Source organism: Amblyomma mixtum, chromosome 8 (assembly GCF_055824585.1).
Source record: "Amblyomma mixtum isolate Tamu chromosome 8, ASM5582458v1, whole genome shotgun sequence".
NCBI lineage: Eukaryota > Metazoa > Arthropoda > Arachnida > Ixodida > Ixodidae > Amblyomma > Amblyomma mixtum.
Genome location: NC_143019.1, coordinates 63918288 through 63939485, shown reverse-complemented (window position 1 = coordinate 63939485; position 21198 = coordinate 63918288). Strand labels below are relative to the sequence as shown.

The 21198-nt window shown below is 45.4% G+C and overlaps 1 protein-coding gene across 1 annotated transcript; it reads right to left on the bottom strand.

Annotated features, from left to right (window-relative positions):
• Positions 1-1160: 1160 nt before the first annotated feature.
• LOC149332753 (thioredoxin-related transmembrane protein 1) lies at positions 1161-20236 on the bottom strand. Its single transcript, XM_089558338.1, has 8 exons — positions 20077-20236; positions 19654-19769; positions 19483-19528; positions 18457-18585; positions 13896-13941; positions 8392-8493; positions 6124-6258; positions 1161-3568 (listed from the first exon to the last, which is right to left on the bottom strand). The coding sequence occupies exons 1-8, from the start codon at positions 20217-20219 to the stop codon at positions 3485-3487; spliced, it is 801 nt and encodes a 266-aa protein (XP_089414464.1). The 5' UTR covers positions 20220-20236; the 3' UTR covers positions 1161-3484.
• Positions 20237-21198: the final 962 nt, after the last annotated feature.

The following is a 21198-nucleotide window of genomic DNA, read 5'->3' as shown; positions in this document are numbered from 1 at the left end:
CACTGCATTCAAAATGACACCAATGCCTACAACCCTGGTACCCTCTGGAGAAGTATAAATATGATGCTAAACTTTGCCTTTTTCTAACACTGCTTTTCTGGGCTGTTTCTCACCTTGTGTAGCCGACTTCCTGACTGTCCGGTCTATTCTGAACTCATCTGTTTCGCTGCACGAAGCCAACCTACCAGCGCCGGCTCATCGAGCGTGCCGAGAATAGTGGTGGCCGACGGGGCCATGGACTCGGAGCCATTCTTCCCAAGACCGCTCTGGCCAGCACGAATCCACCTAACGAGCAACAGCTGCACTGGCGGGCCTGCAGGATCTCGGCGGCACATGAAACCTTGGACTAAGAGCCCCACTCAGGAAGACAAGTACATTGTAGTTAATACAGCAAGTTTTTCTACCTCCTCCCAAAACCACGACAAATGCAGTGGCAATCTTTATTTCAGAGTTTGATGAATTGTGAATTCTTGGCACGACATTTTATTCGAAGTCCGCACATCTAGAGCAACTACACTGCAAAAATAAGACTACTAAAAATTTGTGTTGGAGAGAGAAAAAAACCTAAAATTGTTTTGACATGCAGCACAATTCAGAAATTCAGTGAATGTTGAAGCAGTTGCTTACGCAGTGTCTAGCCTGCAGTCTTTTCACAAGATGCAGAACCAGAAAAAATTGTAGAAAAACGTTCAGCAGATATATTGCTGAAATTTTGTGCATTTAAGTTTAAACAAAAAATTTGTGTCAAAAGCTGTCTCCCCCCCTGCTTTAAGCAGCAATTCATACAAATGCAAAGTAAAATTGTGCCGAAACTCCTTTGAGGGGCTAAGTTGCCACATCGCCAATCAAGATATAAAATATAAAAGGCATGAGGAAACGAGCAATGGCTACCAAGAAAACACAGTATCTAGTTTCTGTTCTTGAAGTGAAGTTCAACGACAAAAGGCAGTAGAATTTAGGCACCATTTTTGAAATCAGCTTCATTTAGGAATCTACGCTGTTCAGTGCACACTGATTCTCAGGTGTCACTGCTAGCGAATACGGTGCCTGGATATATACACTAAGCATCTAAAAAAAAAAAACTCCTGGAGAATTAAAAATTCTTTCTATGTGCAGAGTCACACTTAAAGTAACAAATTTCTAGAGGAAGACATCCCAGGTTATAAAAGTAGAAACCACACTTTATTCCACACGAGAGGAGGCAGTCTCGAAAGGAAACAAAACAAATTTGTAAGAAAAATAAAAACACAGCACTGCAATAAATATGCTACAAACTACAATGTTCCTGAAGTGCAAAGGAGAAGGCAAAGACAAGCAGACATTATCTTACAGCCAGGGAGAACGGTCCGACACATGCCCCTCTTTTTGTGGAGAGTGCACACAAACTTTTGCACTGCAATGAACCCATCAGCTGCCTCTTGCATGAAGAGATCACTGCCACTACAACCGCTGCTGCAGATTTTGACTGGAATGCCCAAGCAGCAAAGAAAGCACACGTGGAAATAAGCAAACTGCCAGTCGCACCTAAGCCTAATCTGCCTTAAGCCTAACAACACAAAGACTAATCCAGCTTGGTCTCGCACGTCACCCGCAGGATGCAGAGACGCAGACCACACACACACATTGTAGAGGCCCGCTAAGCATTTGAGCAGACAGCACGATGCATTTATCAGCATGTGCAGACTCAAACTCAACTGACGACAACAGCTTCAGAGACCGATTGAAAGAGGTAAAGTCAGGTAAAACACAAGCACCGCTTTTGCAATATTTGAGAGAGAGAGCTATTCAGTCAATCACACACCTTGTACAAGCACTGCAACTGATCCATATTCTAGAGGCATGCCTGTATTATACATGATGCATTCTTGATTGGCCCCGGCCTTCGGAAGTGCCATGCTCAAACACATAGCCCTCAGAAAAACTTGCGCAACATAAATAAACAGGCTCTCTTGAGAAAATCAATCGAGCATGTTATAGAATGGCAATAAAAATTTGCATGGCAGCAAACAAGTCCTGAACAGGCAAGGACCTGGCAACAAAAAAAAGCAGTACTGCAATAGATTCCTTTTTAAAAGAAGGCCAATCACGAGTAGACAACATGCAAAATCTGTTGAACATGTGCATGGGAAACTTGTAAAAGTATAGGGAAGCAATAAATTGTTAACAGGCAAGATTAACAGTTCACCCCTGCAGAACAGCGTGCAGAGCATTAAGCAATCCACCGAACTCACTTGAAAGGTTGCAATGACACAGAAAAAACACACACAGGCATGTGACACAAGTTTTCAATAGCATAAGTCCCACAAAACAAACTGCACCATTTCTTAAGGCACTCTTATAGAGACCATGTTAAGTAAATATATAGCATCAAGCAATTTTTTCCCCCTGTAAACTAACAGATAGTTTGAGTAGGCTTCCATTTGTGCACAAAAGGCTTAACAACTTTTCACACATTTTTGTCTGCATTAGACACTGTTTCATCAAGTGCTCCTGTGCATTAATAGTTGATCAATTTTATTTGCAAATGAATCACAGGTTTGATGTGTATCACAGGACAAAAAAATAGTGATGCCCTGTTTTAACGCTCAAACTTGCATCAATGATCAATTTTAAACGCATTATGGCATTGGCAGTGAAGAAATGACTATGCTTTCTTCTTGGTTTCAGGTTCTATGTCAAAAGAAGACCCGGAAAGGGATATACGCCTGCACATGAAGCCATTCGCATCACTCGAGAGTTCATTCACAACAGTCCTACAGTGACCCTGACTGACAGCTGCATCAGCCGCCACAGAAAAACACTTGATCAACAGCTAAGCCCAACAATTATTATTGCGGTAAAGCTGCACGACTGAGACGAGGGCGGCGAAAATTTTACAAACTTGGTTAAGTTTTTTGACGGGCAAACAACGCTATATTAAGAAAAAAAAAAGAAAAAGTGAGGACTGAATGAGCAGCAGTAGCTTTCTATATTATTTCATATCTTTGCACTTATCTTGAGCACGCATCAAAGACACCTACTCGCCCACTCTGCAAAGCCCACGACAGATTGTTGGTTAAAATTTATCCAGCAATCTCCTTTCCTGCCAACTATTCAGAAGCTTCACAACATAACCACTTGAAGTTGCGTGCCATCATCAACGCTTTGCTCTTTTTCACCGCCTGTTTCTCAATTGTACAACTTTAGCGCGACAAGCATGGAAGTTTTTCCCAAAGTGGCCCAACCATTGCGAGTTGGCCTCCTCCATCCTGGCCCCCAGAAGTGCACATTTCCAATATAAGGCATAAGAAGATAAAAAAAACATCTTGGTTCACAAAACTGCCACCAGAGTTCGGTATCAGCCGAAGTGCTTCAACCGTGGGGCTGAGAAGACAAACTTGTGTGCTGGAGACGGCCAGCCAAGAGAGTTTCCGGTGGTAGACTCGCAGCATCTTCTCAGAAGCCTGTCTCAGCAGGGAGCTCCAATTTATGCCGCTAACAACGTTCACTGCTGCTCGACTTTGCGTTTTCTCAGCTCCGCATTGTCACCTTGCTGCTGCTCAGTGTCGTCCAGAATTACGTCGTCATCCTGCAATCCAGAGGATCGGTTTGCCGTTGGAAAAGCAAGCTGTACAGAGCAACATAAAGGCAAGCTACCTTATCAGTTTCAAGTGTTTCCCGCTGTTGTAGCAGTTTTAAAAGGGGACACGGCTTTCAAATCATGAAAAGTTATTGGTCGAGAAAAGTTTGGCAGTCATTGTCGCTTGGGTTTTAACTAATAAAGCTACGCCCTTCTGCACTTTTCATGCTTATAAATTTTATTAACTATGGAGTATATACTTCTAATCGTATGTACACAGGTGGAAAGTGAGACTAATAAGGTCGCCTTCTTCCGCGCACTAGATGTGTTCACTGTGTAATTAACCATGCCTGGTCCTCTCAATTGGTTCATATGCAGTGAATGAAGGAACACCTAATGAATGTAAGGCCGCTATGACAATTATTTTTGTTCAATTCTATTTGCATCTTATTATCCTACGATCTGTCTCATTCTAGTGACAGTGAGTGCATTGAGCAACTGAAAAGAAAAACTATTCAAAATGACATGAAATCAGGCTGTTATCATAAAATAACCTTGTTCAGTGGATAAGAGCGAACCATGTAGTCATATACGTAACGAGGCCTGCAGTTACAGAGACAACCACACAAAAGTATCCGTGCTTGAAATGTGCAGTTAGTTGTGTGCTCGGCAGTGTTTCTAGAAATGAAGGCTGGATGTCTGGTAAGAACCGTGCTGCCGTGTCTTGGACTGCGCCGCTTCAGTTCACCGTTTACACTGCGTTCAGTGGGGAAGTACAACATTCAGAACTGTGACGTTCAGTTCCACCCTGGTGACAGAATGTGGGTGTGGAACTTTGTTAAAGGGACACTGAGAAGAGCTCTATTAATATTTTTTTTTATAGCAAAATCCGATAGTTCGGCATTTCATGGCTTTGTTGCCACTTGGCCGGCAGCGAAAGATGCATTTATTTCTAAGAAATTTGGATTCGAAGTTGAAAAAGTTTTTCCCGCCGCTCTGATTCAAACTCCTCCTATGATTCTCCTATGATGACACAGGACTAAGTGACGTGAAACATGACGTAACGCAGACTCCGTGATTTCTGGCGGCCAGCAGTGCGGCCCAGCAGCAGCCGAAAAGAAAGCTACCGCCGGCCGCACGTTGAAGGCATCTATCGGCTATTGCGGCCGTCGCTTCGTTTACGTTTGCACCGACATTTTGCCAGCGTTACAATGGATCCCGTTCTCGAAGTCGTCAACGAAGTTCTCGCAGATAGACACCTTTAGCATACCGTGTACCTTGTTCACCGTTAGCGGAATACCGGGAGCCCGCATACCGCTGTGAGCAGGCGCTGATTGGTCCCAGCGCTGCAGGAGCGCGCATAGCTGTCGGGTACGTGGCGCCATCTGGCGACGTCAAGGAGATTTGCGCATGCATTTGCTGCGCCTCAGTGATTCGTGGCTTCTCGTGTCCTAGTGTTGCTAGAACCATTGGTTCTAGCAACACTGTCTTGTCCTATGACGTCATCACGCTTGTACTTGCGAGTTTGGCCTGTGGCGGCGATACCTGTATTTTGGTTCTTGCTCTTTTCTAAGTTACAAGAGCTTTGTTGTCAGTATGAATGGCGTTTTTGTAATCAGGAGCTGGTATTCTGTCGATGCAAGTCAACTTCAATTTTTCCTCAGTGTCCCTTTAAGAGAGAACAGCGCAAACACAGGACACAGGAACAAACAACACAGGAACAACACAGGCACCTGTGTTGTTCGTTCCTATGTCCTGTGTTTGCGCTGTTCCCTCTTAACAATGTTCAATCAATTAGCCTGCAACAGCATTCTCGTGAGTGTAGAACCCAGTTCGGTGCTACAGTACTAGTGAGAAGCTCCTAAATACTACTCTGGACCACATGGGATGGCTCACTGTTTAGGATATCTAAATTAGAAGGTGCTGCTGACTGTAATGCAACCATTATCACATCAGCCTCATTCACTCTGAAGCCATTCGCATGGTTTGACTCCAAGCATACTGTGACCGGTAGGACCACACACTCCGCTTTTGTTTTTGTGTCTCAGTTGTGTCTTGGTGTGCATTGGGATGATGTGTCTTTCCGAAAGGGGGGCAGTGCCAAGTGTTAAGTCAACTTGCTGCAAATCTGCCAGAGGAAAATTGGCATCGAAGAGGAAGAGGGGCCGAAGGCTCACCCATGGATTCCATCGACGCCATTTTGCCCTGCTCTTGCTAAGCCTCTGCTCTTGTCTTCCCCCCCGAACATCCCGCAACAGTACTCCGATGTTTGAATTAGATATAGTAGCATAAGCCATACAAGGGCAGCTAGATGCCAGCACAGGAATATACAAGGCCTGCACTGCAAGGATTCAACTACAGTTGAAGCTGTTGTGACTGCCCATACAGTGATAGTATTAGGAAACTACACACGACAGAAACACTTCTTTACAGCACTAGGCTAGACATTAGCATACCTTTTGCATACCTAGAATAAGTAGCACTGCAATGAACTACACACACAGCACAGTGAAACATCAAAAGTGTGACGACTAGCAGCTACAAGGAAAAGTCTCTCCACTCACGGACTTGTTGCTGCCTTCAGACTCGTTACCCTCTTCCTCTTCTTCCTGTTCATTGTCAGACTCGGACGACTTCTTCACAGGTTTGTACGGGGGCAGTTTGGGTGGGAACACTGCGTCTATGATGAACACAATCAACTGCAAAAAAAGAAAAAACATGAAAATAAGGTGTGGGGAGGCACTGCAAAATGACCCACTACCCAGGCAGATGCAGGTTGCAAAAGCCATGCTAGTCTGGTGAGAAGCGATGCCTGAATCACACTTACAACAGTGAAAAGTTTAAAGTGCAGTTTTACAGTTCTGAATTCAACATATCAACTAATGTGTTTGCACTATTAAAAGTTTGTACACCTTGTGGCCAAACTCTACATTGCTCTGGCCTTCACAGAGAAGTCATTACACTGTTGTATTAGCAACTTTATCAGGATTGCTACACATTTTGGTCACTAACTGCCACCAATGCAATGTAACTTTTGAATCCTTGAAACATGGTAAGCTCACCACTCCTGAAGGGAAACTCCACGGAGGCGTTGAACATTCAGAGAAGACAATGAGACTTTTGAGATCTCCATTTCTTAGCTGTGCATAATTTTCCAGCATAACGAGCAAGATAGTAACAACACAGCACAGTTGCTATTCCAAAATTGCCCACTATGAAAATGTGGGCAGTAGAAATGAACTTGAACAAGACTTGGTACAAACACACTTTGAATATAGAACTGAATAGCAAATATTTCCCACCGATGGAAAGCTACTCGAAGAACAAAAAGGTGAAGTGTGCAAGTAAATCACATTCGCAGACCTAAAACAAAAAACCCACAGTGCTGTTTCCAAGTGGAGGTAAATAAAAAATGTGCTGCACTGAAGAATATGTAAGTGGGCAATAAGAGAAAAGTCACTGAAATTATGCGGTCATGAAAACAGCGCAGCAAGGCAACTGCATGGAACTGAGTCCACAAAGAAAATATTTTTGATTATGCATTATGCATTAACTGAAGGGTAAGAAAGAACCACACTGGAACTAGGCTCAGCTCCAGCAAGGACATTAGGCGCAACAACTGTTCCAGACCAACAGAGATGACAAATAGTAGTACATATTAGTTCTTTGAATTAAAAATGAATAAAACAACAAAGAATACTATATTCACATTTGAAATCTCAAGTATTCATGCACCTCTAGGAGGAGATGAAGTAAAACTATTTAGAAAGGGTGACTGGGAGAGCGGTCCTCATGAGTCGGGTCCTCAGTCCGAGACCCTGATAGCTTCTGCTACCCTATCTCTATTATGTACACCCTGTGCTATCAGCCGCTGCAGGTCGTCCAAGCTAGAGCTGGCTACAGCAGCTACCCACAAGGAGGTAGTCCACCCCTACTGTCTAGCACTACCTAGTAACGAATTCAAGGACATACCTGTGAAAGCAAACCTCACTGCTATTACTGTTCCTTTTTGTGAACTGCTGCTCTGATTACTACACAATTACAGCCCTAAATGACCTAAATACTATCTAGAAACAAAAGAGACATGGCAGTCACCATGAGGCAATAACATCACAACATAGAGAGCATGTCTTGCATCTTAGGTTAATGTTAGCAATGAACGCTATCTTGCCAAAATAGTGTGCACCCCAACACTGCTCAGGCAACATCGCGGCGCCCATCGAAGCGAAGCTTCTCGCTTCACCACAAATTTGCCGTTGCTGCTACACTATTTCTCACTTTCATGGCAAATGAAAGGCACACGAAGCTTTCGCTTGGTCTGAAAATGTCTGCACCACAATATTTTAGCAATGAAACGTGGCAAATTTTTAGACTGGTTTAGAATTTGCAGAGCTGCTAGCTTAGTCAGTATGCATCATTTGATGCCAGAAAGCACGGAGCTTCAGGCAGGTTAACAATTTTGGTCCAAAAAGGGGTCCCAAAGGAACTCGCATTTGTTAACACACTTTTTAAGCAGCAATTTTTATTCATGCGCGTGTAAACAAAAAGGAAAGTAATTATTGCAGTGCAAGCGGCAAACAATAAAAAAAAAAGAAGTCAAAAGCATTCCCTGTATATTGGGTTTGCTTCGGTTATTATATGCGAATTTAGTGCTGCAAAATAGTAACAGATATATGAAAAAAAAAAGTTCATTCATTTTTTGCATTCATCTCAGCAGTAATGGCGCGGCAGAGAGTAGCCCTAGTCAAAAAGTCACTGGTCTACGCGTCCTTATTGTTTGGCCTGCTATTTCCTTGGGGCATCCTATTCTAATTTACATGTATTTTCCTTACCAGTCCAAGCAGAGCGCCAACAATGATTGTTCCAATGGCAAAGAGCAAGTATGAGCCCCAGTACGGAATACCATAGTAGTCAACCAGCGTGGTATGAAGGGCCTGGAAAAGAAACAGAACTGTAAAAAACAGCAGCAACACATCTTGGAATCAAAGGCACTTTACGATGCAGCAACCATGGAAAAGTCCATGCACTTGGGATAGCGTGAACTCCACCTGTGATCCTGAGAAATTTTTCACAGCGAACTCTCGTGTATACGACAGTGAAAGGACACTTTCATGCAACCATCTGTTCACATTTTATACCTGTGTGTCACTGCATTTTTTAAATTTACACGTCCTGCAAACAGCTTCTACTTCTGTTCCCATTCTCTTTTTTCACATCCTACATTTTTCACTGCAACCATGCCCATCCAGACCCTAGCCTATCCTCTATTTTACTTACCACAGGTCAGACCACGGTGGAAGAAACAGACTAGGTGTCTGAACGAGGCTGCTGCGCCGGCGACTTTTTTGCTCGTAGTTCACGCCTCTCTCGGCAGATGGCGTGGATCGTTGGGGGGTCAACCATAGCACGCGACGCGGCGCGCGGATCACCACAAACATTCGGACGCGCGTAAGAATGACAAGTAAATTGCCCGATATATGCCTGTATACTAGACTAAACGTCCGGCAAGCCTTTGGAAGCAAGCTTAGGTATATGCTTAAGAATAATTCAGCTTAGAAATGCTATCCATACCTAAGCGTCCTTTGATACTCATAAACGTCCAATATATCGACCACGGTGGGATCTCCCGCGTGTTTACTAGTGCTCAGCTTGTACAAACTCAAAGCAGTCTGGCTTTTGCGGAATGCAGAATTCTTAGAAAGAAGTTTCCAAATACGCGCTATTAAGATGTAAAGAAATCCTAGCCACGCATGTTAAATACGCTAGCTCTCGATAACGGAAGGTGATCGTTGGTTCCCGCTTGGTTTTGTGTCGGGCATTATTGCTCACGTAGTTGCTCGCTTTTCAATTCCATATCTGCGCGAAAATAGCGGCCCCACGCAAACTGCGGGCTGCCGCGTGTTCCCGAAATGCACTGTCTCCACCTCTGCTTTGCCGCCACAAGCGTACAGGCACGCGAGGCAAAGTTTGAAGGCCGTGCTCTCGAAATGTCTCATAAAACAACCGGCTACACAACAAGACAGATTTTATTTTTTCACACTCATGCAGACGATGCCAACGCAATGTCCCATGTAAATTCAGGACTGCAGTGCTTTTAAACGTGCTTGGCATTCTAGACAAGCTTTGAAAGCTTCCTAAGATGTTGCATTTTCGCTTTCGAGTCAATTTTTGTCTGTTTGCAGACCTGCGTCATTCGCATAGCAATGTAGTAGTGCAACAAATTTGCCATCATATCTTCTTTGTGCTCCTCACATGGGAACGAGAATGTATGCTTTGCTAGCATAGCTTCAATTGTTAACTCATATGCATTTATGTGGGTGGCATTTTGCTGAAACTCTTTTTCAGCCATCTGCAGCAAAGAAAAAATCCTGAGTTTTGGGTGCAGTAGCCCACCTCTTGTCTTACATTGCACAAGTGTGCTTTCAGGCTGAGCATGGACCTCAGTTTCTTCAACAAGGCTCTGTCGGCATGCGGGGCAGGTTGAGCCCTTCAACATTTTTCTGCACATAAACCCAGCCAAGTAATACACAATGCAGTCAGCAGCCTCTGGCTCTGCACATACCTCACCAAACGCTTCATCACACTCAACCTCCGCGGCAACCAATCCATCCAGTTTGCATTTTAGCTGCTGAAGACGAGTCTCCTGTTTTCCGTCCGTTTGGAACGCAAGCTTTAGATCAGCCAAAGTAAGCATATGTGTTTCTCGAGCTTGCTCAACCTCGCAGTTCCCAAACTTGGGTGGTTTGATCAGGCTATACACTGAAAGCATGTTATATAGCTGAAGAAATGTGGGTAAGGAGGGATGGTCATTCTGACCGCCTGCTTGGCGGATTGTCCCAAAAAAACGCTCTAATACATCCTGGTTGAATTTTCCAGTCAATACGTACTTGAAGCCACACTGTTTGAGCAAATATCTTGTCAGCTCTAAAGCTGACAAAACAGTGACACGCAAGCCTGCTGCAGTCTGCTCTGTCAGAAAATGATCTCGAGATATCCTTCCGGCCACCACTTCCCCCTCCCACTTGTTGAGCCAGTACAAGAAGGAGGCGAGAACTCTGAGATCTTTGCTGCCTGCACTGATGCCTTCTTTGGGATGATTGCGATTGAGTGCGTCAAAGAGATCGTTAAATTTCAGGGTGAATTCTACCGTGCCTTTAACGTTCTCCAGTCCCACTGTTTTTCTTTGCGAGTAAAACTCCAACCCGCTGGCCACACTTCGACTGAAAATCTGGGTAGCGAGTTTTACGCGCATCTTCTCCGTGTTCGACGGATTAATATGGGCATATGTGAGCTTGTGGCAAACACGCAAGTGTCCAGGTTGCTTTTGGTCTTGAACAAAAAGCTTATCATAGTGTGCCCATTGGACACGGCCACCAGGAAAGTTTAGAACCTTTTGGGAATGCAGACGGTTACGCACACACTTCATAAGATGCGGAGCATCCGAAAAGACAAATATGCTACGCTTGTCATCAACAGGGTGTGTGAAGGAGCTCTTTGTGCATTTTAGGTTGCCACTTACACCAAACTCTTTCCACATGTAGCGGTTGGTGGCTGCTCCGTCACACACCACTGCATCAACTAAAGCGCCAGACTCCTCTAGCATAAAAACTGCTTTTAAAACAAGGCGCGCAAGCATGGTTCCCTTCGTCGGTCCTTTGCTAGCGAACACTGCAATCGGCTGAGAATATTGGTCTCCGAATGCACGGAATGCAAACACAAGCCCGTGGTCTGCCAGGTCATCGCTGGTACCCACACCATCACCAAAGTCACTGAAACCGACATAAGTCATCGATTTAGAATGCACACGCATTTCCTTTCTGACTCGCATTTCATCGAAAACCAAGATGCCGTGCCGCTGATACACATCTTTTGTGGCCATCTTTCTTTTAAATGCAGCAAAAAACCTGCTATCAAAACCACATTTCACCCTTATCATGCTGAGATATTTTCGCACTGTTGTCACACATGGGAGAGGAAGAACATTGTTCTCTCGTAGGAAAGTGTACGCTGATGGGCTTCGTATGTGTAACAAGAGGCACATTAGGAGCCAATCTTCAGTGTAGCGACGATTTTTCTTGTTTGCAAGCCTTGCTGCAGCTAAGCATTCCTTGATCGCAGTTAGCTGCACACTTGGAAGCGCAAGATTGGAAAGCTTGGTCTCGAGCTCTTCCTCTGAAATTTTTTGCAAGCGTTCACGGGCTTCCTTAAGCTGTGAAGAAAGGTCCTTAAAGCGGTGAAGGAGGCGGTTTTTTGATCTTTTCAAGGCGTAATTTGCCCGCCGCAGAGTGGCAAGTCTCTCACTGCTTTGTTGGGGGCGTGAAAACTGAATGCGAGCAGGCCTCGAGCTGTTATTTTTCTTTAGTGCCCGTGCTTGATGTATCCGTAGCGTGTCTGACAGGCTGAGGCATTTCTGGCAAACTGACGCGCCCACACTCAAGAAGAATTCACATTTCTTGTGGCGCCACTTGCCCTTTAAGTCGATGAAGGCACTCCTTGGTTCTGCTTTCGGGTATTCAGCAGTGCTTGGCCCACCAGCGCAAAGCTTGACATTTTGCACGTGCTGTAAAAAGGACTTCAACTCGTCAACTGTTGCCAAACCGTTTGCCCATTGAAGCTCTTCAATGGCAACAGACCTGCCCATCAACACCGTATGGACCTCCATCCTCTCGTCGATCTCAACAATTCGTGGAGCGGCGAACAAACCAGCGGCATTTATACTCCCTGGAGGACAAGCTTCCGCTGTGTTTCGCTCTGCAACCGCAAGTGCCGAATCGGGAGAGTGCTTCTGAGGGGCTCCAGTGCGCGTCAGCTCGAGGAATACGATGCTCTTTGCGTCATCAGTTTCAATGCGATGATATCCCCATGATTTGGAGGGAAGGCATACGAGTGACGGGTCGCCAAACAACATCTCGAATGTTGAAGCTGCCCCTGCCACAGAAGGCCCTGCTTCGTCTTGAATTTCAGTTGCGTTGGCGCTGCCACCGCCACGCACTGGTACCGGCATGTGAGACTCCTGGATCTCGTCGCAGCTGGGGCTGACACACGTTGAGCCGTTGTTCTTTTTCGCTGGGGAGAGAAGCTGTCGCTCGGCTGGCCGCTTTCTGCTCTGTAGTGTTTTAGAAAGATAAGCAGGGCAATCGGGAAACCTCGTGGGCACGGCGTCCTTTGCCAATGATGCGCGACGATGAGTGCTTGCCACTATATGTCCATTGTGCTCCGCTGTCCAAGTCTTGGACACGAGGTGAGGCTCGAAGTGTCGCTCACACACATAGTCTGTCGATTGCAGAAGCCGATCCTTTCTTGGGATGGCGCGTCGCCACGCGTTTAGCCGCTCTTCATCCCTAGGTGCCGAAAAGAGAGAGAACTTCTCGCGGCAGGATTTGTATCCTGTAGAGCAGCGAGGAACGAAACAGCTTTTACCCATCGCGCAATACACATGAGTGTATGACGGAAAATATAATGGGCAAAAAAAGACACGTGGCACAAAAACAAGCGCAGCGATCCCTACCTCTCCTACAAATGCACGCGCCCGCTGACCCCCTAACCTGCTAGCGCCATCTCACGACGCTCAAAGAAAACACGAGCCGACGGTCGTCAACATCGCCTGCTGGAAAGGCGCCGTCGTTCAGACACCTAGTATATTCTTCCACCGTGGGTCAGACTTTGAAGTCGCAGTTCCTGTGATTGCCACCATTTTTCCTTCCTTTTATAAATCAAAATACCACCCTGATCAAGCCCAAGCCCATTTGTTGGGTACCTCGCACATATTACAGGATCTACGCACTCCACCACAAATTTTAAGGCCACAGAGAAAGTATTATGCACATCTGTATGAGCCGAGAAGATGCTAGCACTGCATCTAATTCATCTACCAACAGTCTGCTGTGTTGCTGCTTGAGAAAACATCTGTCGTGGACAAACGGGTGTAGTGGGTATGCCTTGCCAAAGTGGGTTTGCCTTGCTCAAGGAGGAAAGGTGTATGCACGGTATGTTGCCACAAAAAGCTCCTTTCCAAAGGGCATTTTCTGCCCTGTGTAGCTCCATGACGCGAAGTGCCCTCACCGAAAGTGGCAATCAATTTGCCCGTAAGATGCCCGTATAACTGCACACGCTAAAACGCAAGCGCTTCGTTCACTCATATCTCAGCCAAAAATTTAGGAGAAGGAAAGAAAGAAACAGAAAGAAAGAAAGAAATGTAAATGTGTGCAAATGCTATGCTGCCACTAGCTCCATATCCTCCCATCTCACTTCCTTGTTGGCAGCCTTTCAGGAACAGAACAAAAGGCAGGGAGGTACTAATAGCCAAGGGCTAACACAATTGGAGAGCATCACGTACCCTCACGGCCATGGACAGCTTGAAGAACTGTGCCACCAGGGACATCCTGCAAAACACAATGAATGTGAAAACCCCACAAATGGCTCGATATGATCCATGGCACAACATACTCTACACAAGCTTAGACACAAGCTAAGACGCGATGGCCGCATCAGAAGAGCAACTAAATTTTTGAGTATGCACACTGCTTGCACTGAAACAAGTATAAATTAGATGACAGATGCAACTAACAGGAGCTCATTTACAAGGCACATCTAATTGTAGGGTTTAACGTATCGAAGCGACACATGAGCTATGTGTATGGGCTGGATTTTTTTGTTTCTATTTTTTAATAATTCGACAAACTTTTATCAGCGTTCACTTCAAAACGCAGTTTCTAGTTTTTTTCAGTGAATATTATTTCCTACGGTCAAATTCTGGAATTTTTAACTAATATAATGTTCTACTCTAATGTGGTTAGAAGTAACAGACTTTTTATCCACCTGAGCACTCGATTTACCAGTAATTAGTGCTCAAATGGCCGTTAACAATTGGTAAAGCCAATATAGCTGTGCTTGCAGAAGGATATACTATGATCACCAATAAAAGGTAACGGAAGGTAAATCATGGAACCGTAAAATAAAAAGGTCAGTAGCCATGTTGTTGCCGAGTTCTTGTTCTGAGTAGAGCGAGAGGGCAGGGATTCATATTGCCTTTGTGTTGATAGCAGCGATGGAATTTTCGCTACGCAGTTGTGGCAATTGGAACAACACATTTACGCTTTTTCGTACACTTATATGCAGTGGAGGAACCTGTTTAATCAAGCATAACTGCCCTAAGTGGGCGATGACAGTGAATTAAATGCTAGCCTGATATTGTATTTCATTTGTCCACTGTGGCTTTCATGCGAATTACATTGTACGATTTGTGTGTATAATAAACTGTACTGCAGCCGTCACGGTGGCTCAGTGGTTAAGGCGCTCAGCTGCTGACCTGAAAGACGTGGGTTCGATCCCGGCCGCGGCAGTTGAATTTCGATGGAGACTAAATTCTAGAGCCCCATGTGCTGTGCAATGCCAGTGCACGTTAAAGAACCTCAGGTGGTCGAAATTTCTGGAGTTCTTCACTACAGCGTTCCTCATAGCCTGAGTTGCTTTGGGAGTTAAAGTCTCATAAACCGTAAACAAACTGTACTGCCTGGCCGCTGCCAAGTGAAAGGGGACTGTGGATTTGTCAAGCTGTGTATCGCAGCTTTGCAGCTCCTCAGTCTAAGTATTTTACAAGGCAGTATTCAAATTTGAACATCACTCCACTAGCAGACGTTTGGTGATAAGGCAGAGCCCTCGATTCTGCAGAGGCATGGAAGGTAGCGGAGCAATACCCCAAAGCGCAGAACTGCAGAGCATAACCCAATGGTACATAGTCCCAAAGAGCCCCTGGCTTCCACACTAATTTTCTCTTATGGTTGAGTGTGACTCCTACTCAACAGCCAGCTAGCCGCACAGTTTCAAGTCAAGAATATTCAACTCTTCTGGTCAGAACACAATATTGGAAATTGAATTCGACATACTTTTATGGTTTTCTTTTTGGTTTAAACAGAGAAGTCCTACACCTAGCTATAAGGGATTCCATAGTTAAAGGCTCCAGACTAAATTAGACCACGAATACTGCATCTCACAAGTGGTTTGCAGCACTGTGAATGAAGGCTGCTACGATCTGAGCCAATCAGAACAGCATGTGCTGCAAAACGTGTTCCTCCATGCCTCTCATCCGCGACTGGTGGCTCCATCACTGGGAAGGTAAGAGAACTAGTGCTCAGCTGCCGCGCGTAAGAGACTCTGCAGAACCAGCAGACGCCATGTTTATGAATGGCGGTGCACTACTTAGCAGCAGGCCTCCGCTGTGCTGTGTCCGTGCGGACTTTCTCTGTTACTTTAAACAGTGAATAAATGCTCACTGTACTTTCAAAACACCATCCTGAACTACCTTTTCAATTCCTGCAATAATTTTGAAAAAACGCCACAACATAGCTCAAATGTTTGAAGGACTATTTGTTGTATTCCTTGGTTTAGATTGGACTTCATTTTATTTTATTACCTTAAAGGCCCCCAGGATCGGGGGTATTACATAAAAGTGGGGGAAGGGGTTTACATGTAGTGGAGCAGTTCAATAAAAAAACATGTCTGATACACATACCTTCGCTATTAAATATGAGGCCTATAAGCTTCAAAAAGTGTAGATGGGCAAGTTATTTCGACAATGTTGTGTGGAAGGCTGTTTCAGTCCAAGGCTGATCGGGGAAAGGATGATGAGAGCTCTACCTTACACAGTGCTACAAATGACTTGTGAGCAGAAGTATAGGGCTCTTTAATGTTCGCTAACACTGCTGACCATACGAGCATTTGTTGTTTTTTGCCTCCATTGAAATACAACCACCGTGGATACAACCTTTGTATCAGCAGCCTAATGCCACAGCCATTAAGCAATCACGGTGGGTTGATTATATGGAAGAGTTTCAATGGTGTGCTAGATAATGGGAATGAACTGGAAGAATCAAACAGTTCGAATATGATGCTGCTGACCCAAAAGACGCGGGTTCAATCCCGGCCGCGGCGGCTAGAATTTCTTTGGAGGAGAAATTCTAGAGGCCCGTGTGCTGTGCGATGTCAGTGCACGTTAAAGAACCCCAGGTGGTCGAAATTTCCGGAGCCCTCCACTACGGCGTCTCTCATAGCCTTAGTCGCTTTGGGACGTTAAACCCCATAAACCAAACCAAACCAAAATAACCTATAGGAGACCGCCGCGGTGGCTCAGTGGTTATGGTGCTCGGCTGCTGACCCGAAAGACGCAGGTTCGATCCCGGCCGCGGCGGTTGAATTTCTTTGGAGGAGAAATTCTAGAGGCCCGTGTGCTGTGCGATGTCAGTGCACGTTAAAGAACCCCAGGTGGTCGAAATTTCCGGAGCCCTCCACTACGGCGTCTCTCATAGCCTTAGTCGCTTTGGGACGTTAAACCCCATAAACCAAACCAAACCAAAATAACCTATAGGAGACCGCCGCGGTGGCTCAGTGGTTATGGTGCTCAGCTGCTGACCCGAAAGACGCAGGTTCGATCCCGGCCGCGGCGGTTGAATTTCTTTGGAGGAGAAATTCTAGAGGCCCGTGTGCTGTGCGATGTCAGTGCACGTTAAAGAACTCCAGGTGGTCGAAATTTCCGGAGCCCTCCACTACGGCGTCTCTCATAGCCTTAGTCGCTTTGGGACGTTAAACCCCATAAACCAAACCAAACCAAAATAACCTATAGGAGACCGCCGCGGTGGCTCAGTGGTTATGGTGCTCGGCTGCTGACCCGAAAGACGCAGGTTCGATCCCGGCCGCGGCGGTTGAATTTCTTTGGAGGAGAAATTCTAGAGGCCCGTGTACTGTGCGATGCCAGTGCACGTAAAAGAGCCCCAGGTGGTCGAAATTTCCGGAGCCCTCCACTACGGCGTCTCTCATAGCCTTAGTCGCTTTGGGACGTTAAACCCCATAAACCATAAACCAAACCAACCAAAATAACCTATAGAAAAACATAGAACAAAGTGAAATGCTTGTCCTTTAAAAACAGCTGCTAGCAACGTGCGTTTGAATACTCAGTGTTTCCACAAATATCTTGACTGTCTGCTCTTTGCTGTTTCTGCACTTGCTTCAGCTAAAAAAACAAAACAAAAAAACTGTGCACTCGATACAAATGCAACATCTTAACTTCTTGACATTTATGAGCATTTTTTTTTAAGTGTCAGTGGTAAAAGCTAGGTTGTCGTGACTGAGAAGTTAGAACACTGGAATAGAAAAAAAAAGTGACGAAAAATGCTGGTTCAGAAGGCCACCAGCATGGTGATGTGAAAATTGGCTCATATGTATTGCAGTGATCCACGCATATGAACAAAGCAATCTATGAAGAGTCACTGCAACTCACAGAACATTGAGTCACAATCTTGAAAAACAAAGAGGCCCTGCAGGAAAATGCTTCCTCAGGCAGGACACAAGACAATGGATACAAAAAAAAAATAGGGGCATGCAAGAGCTGCATATGTTCGTCACTTGTCGTGCATGCATTGTCTTGTTCCATGCGCTTAAAACCAACACCTTACACTGACTAACCCTACCTTCCAAGGAATTCCTGCAAGAAAACAGGCATTATACCTGTATAAGGGTATTTGTGCTGTGATTTATATTAATTGCATCTGTACACAGCCTGGACAGCTGAGACAAGAGAACTTGGCAGAAAAAAACAATTGTCTTGCTATTTGTACAGTGGATCGCTTATTTCAAAGAGGCATTGTGCAACATATGACAATACTCCATGTGTACAGTGCAACGAACGAACGGAACAAGAAGAAGGACACAGGCAAGGACACAACACAGCGCTGTTGGCGGAATCAACTTGCCCAGCAACTTGCCTTGTCAAATATGCCAATAGCAGCCTCTGGAATCGTGCATCGTAAGCATGTGTGTGTTCTCCAGCTTTCATTTAGCACACACAATAACCTTCAAGCCAGGTGCCTACTCTATAAGAAGCAAGAAGAAGAAACGAGACTCACTGTATCGACTGAGGAGCCTTCCAGGAGGACACTGGCTCTATGCTCTGCCACCTCTTTTCTTCAACAAAGTTAATGAACGACTCCTTGTCCCTCGAACCACGGTACTGCCTGAACACGCCGTCTTTAACACTGCACAGAAAGGAATAAAAAATCATATGCAGACAAGTCAAAACTTCTGCAAGTACCTTGTTTTCCCCAGGGTGTATTGCTTGAGTACCTTGACTAAAGCTATAAAGATTGGTTGACATGGCCCTGGTAAGTGTTACAAGGCATAACAACAGACTAATTGGTTACACACGGAACAAAGTAAACAGCAGACATCTTGAAAGTGCGCCGCATTGGCCGAACAGCGCAGGTTAATAATTTGTTAGTGACTGCGACATTGCAACTAGCGTGGAAGGCACAAGGACAGCGACACAAGGAAACGACGGGACAGCACGCTAGACTTCAACTGACGTTTTAATGCACACATAACAGATTTTTACACTTCTATTCGGCGCATGCTCAGGAGACTGTACCCCGCCCCCTTCTCTTTATCACGAAGCAGGTTGTCATAACAAAGATTAAACATTTAAACCAAATTGACGCGCAAGTTTTTTGATAGATAGATTATCTCTTTTTTGGTGAGGGCTACTGAGGGTGCGCTCACGCACTTGTCCCCTGCCGTATCAATGCAAAATGCTTCAAATATCTCCCTATCACCCTGCCTATGAAGCCGCCTCAGCACTCTCGTGTGGCTAAAGAGTGGAACGCATTTTTCTTCATTACCGCCTGTTGTTTTTACTTTGCATTTGCGGCAATGTGGTTAATAATGATGCACAAGAACGTCTAGTAACTACCACACAGTATGAATGCAAAACAGATTCGTCGCTCACATTCCTACAGGGAATATGCACATGAACTAAACAGTATAAAGCAACCCGTAAGAAATACCTACGTCACCTTCCAACAATGTTTTATGCACCCCTTCATGTCAACGTCTCCTACTCTAGGTAAGCAAGACGAGATAAAAATAGGCCGACTTACTGATAAATTGTCGGCAGCGCAGTCACCATGAACCTCCCACTGAGCCCTGGAAATGAAATATAAGCCTCCTGTAAGCGGATCTTTCCGAAGAATACCTTCGAAAGAAATACGATCCTGCTAGCAACAATCGCGCAGGTGGCTCAATTTCTTTTTTAACTTCTCGCTCGTCACCTGGATTCGCAGTGACGTCAACGTGGGCGACCCTAACGCCCAGGTCTTTGCTCCATGCTGAGAACTCCTTCCAGATAGGTCCAAGTGCCTTGCACGCCGGGCACCAGGGCGCGAAGCTGGAAGATAAAGAACAAGGAACGCGTTTTGCGAACTGGCAGTTTAAAGACAGCTTGCCAGAATGCGAACACGTTGCTTGCTTGCAATCACCCTGAAGCCGGCGTTTTGGGAACGCGGCGTTAACGGAGGAGTAAGACAGCAAACTGCGCACAGGTGGTAAGACAGTCGTGCTCTCATAAGCGCGTCGATCAGCGATGTAGACAAGACGCAGTTTTCAAAAAGACCCACTCAGCGTAGGGAACCCCGCCCCGGGGGAGCTAGCACAGTGCTTAGCGGTGTAAAAGCAGGGGAACGCAGAACACTCACAATTCGACCATCCATTCTCCTTCGAGCAGCTGGCTCCAGGAGTACTCATCAAGCTCGACTAGGTGCTGGCTGGCACTGACGCGAGCGTTTGACGCTAGTAGCACGACAGCGAGCACCAACGACGGCGCTGTCAGGATCGCCATTTTGAACCACGAGCGCGGTGGAATGAATGCCTCTTGTGGCGGCCCGAAGATGTCGCCACCTGAGCAAGTAGAAAGCGCCATCTGTCCGGTATCACCAAACGTGAAATATGAGAACGTGGCCTCCGCGATCGAGGCACGCTTTTGCGCCGCCGGAGCAGATCGCAGCGGCCACGATGAGAAAGAGCGACTCAACCAGGACTCCGAGATTCAAATTTTTCTGTAATAGTTCTCGAAGGGGAGAGTTCGTGGAGAGTAGCATGCAGCCATGCATGCAGCCATGGCTAAATTTTTCTTCCTCCAAGCATGCAGCCGTACCGCTTGCCGGATTTTTTCATAGAGTTTTATAGTAAGCCCACAGCAAAGCACGTGTCGTCTTTTTGTACCACAAAAACACTTTAGGCACAGGGCGGCGAATATTCGAGATAAGTTTATTTTGCCGAATAAATACTGAATTTGAAAAAGGCTGGCACGTGCAAATAAAATTAAGAGATTGCATACAGATTAGTCGTTTGTTATAAACCAAGTTCATTACATACCGACGATGAGTAAAATCGATCAGTTTTTGAGATGGGCTCAAACTGCTGCTGTAAAACACATTCGCAGCGGTGTAATTATAGTTTTGGCTATGGTTTATGGGGGTTTAACGTTCCAAAGCGACTCGGGCTATAAGAGACGCCGTAGTGAAGGGCAACGTTACTAGACTAGTTTGGTGGAGGGCAACGTCTATTAACGTTGGTGAAGGGCTCCGGAAATTTCGGCCAGCTGGTTAACTTGCACTGACATTGCACAGTACGCGGGCCTCTAGAATCTCGCCTCGTTAATTAGAGAACTATATGTCTTGTTCACAGTTTAAATGATGCATCAGACATTAATATACATGAATCATGGTGTGATATGCAGCGAAGACCACAAATAATTTATAATTTAATTTCTTCATGACGCTGTTTCTGTTTCGGTTCGGTTTCATCACTCGAACGGT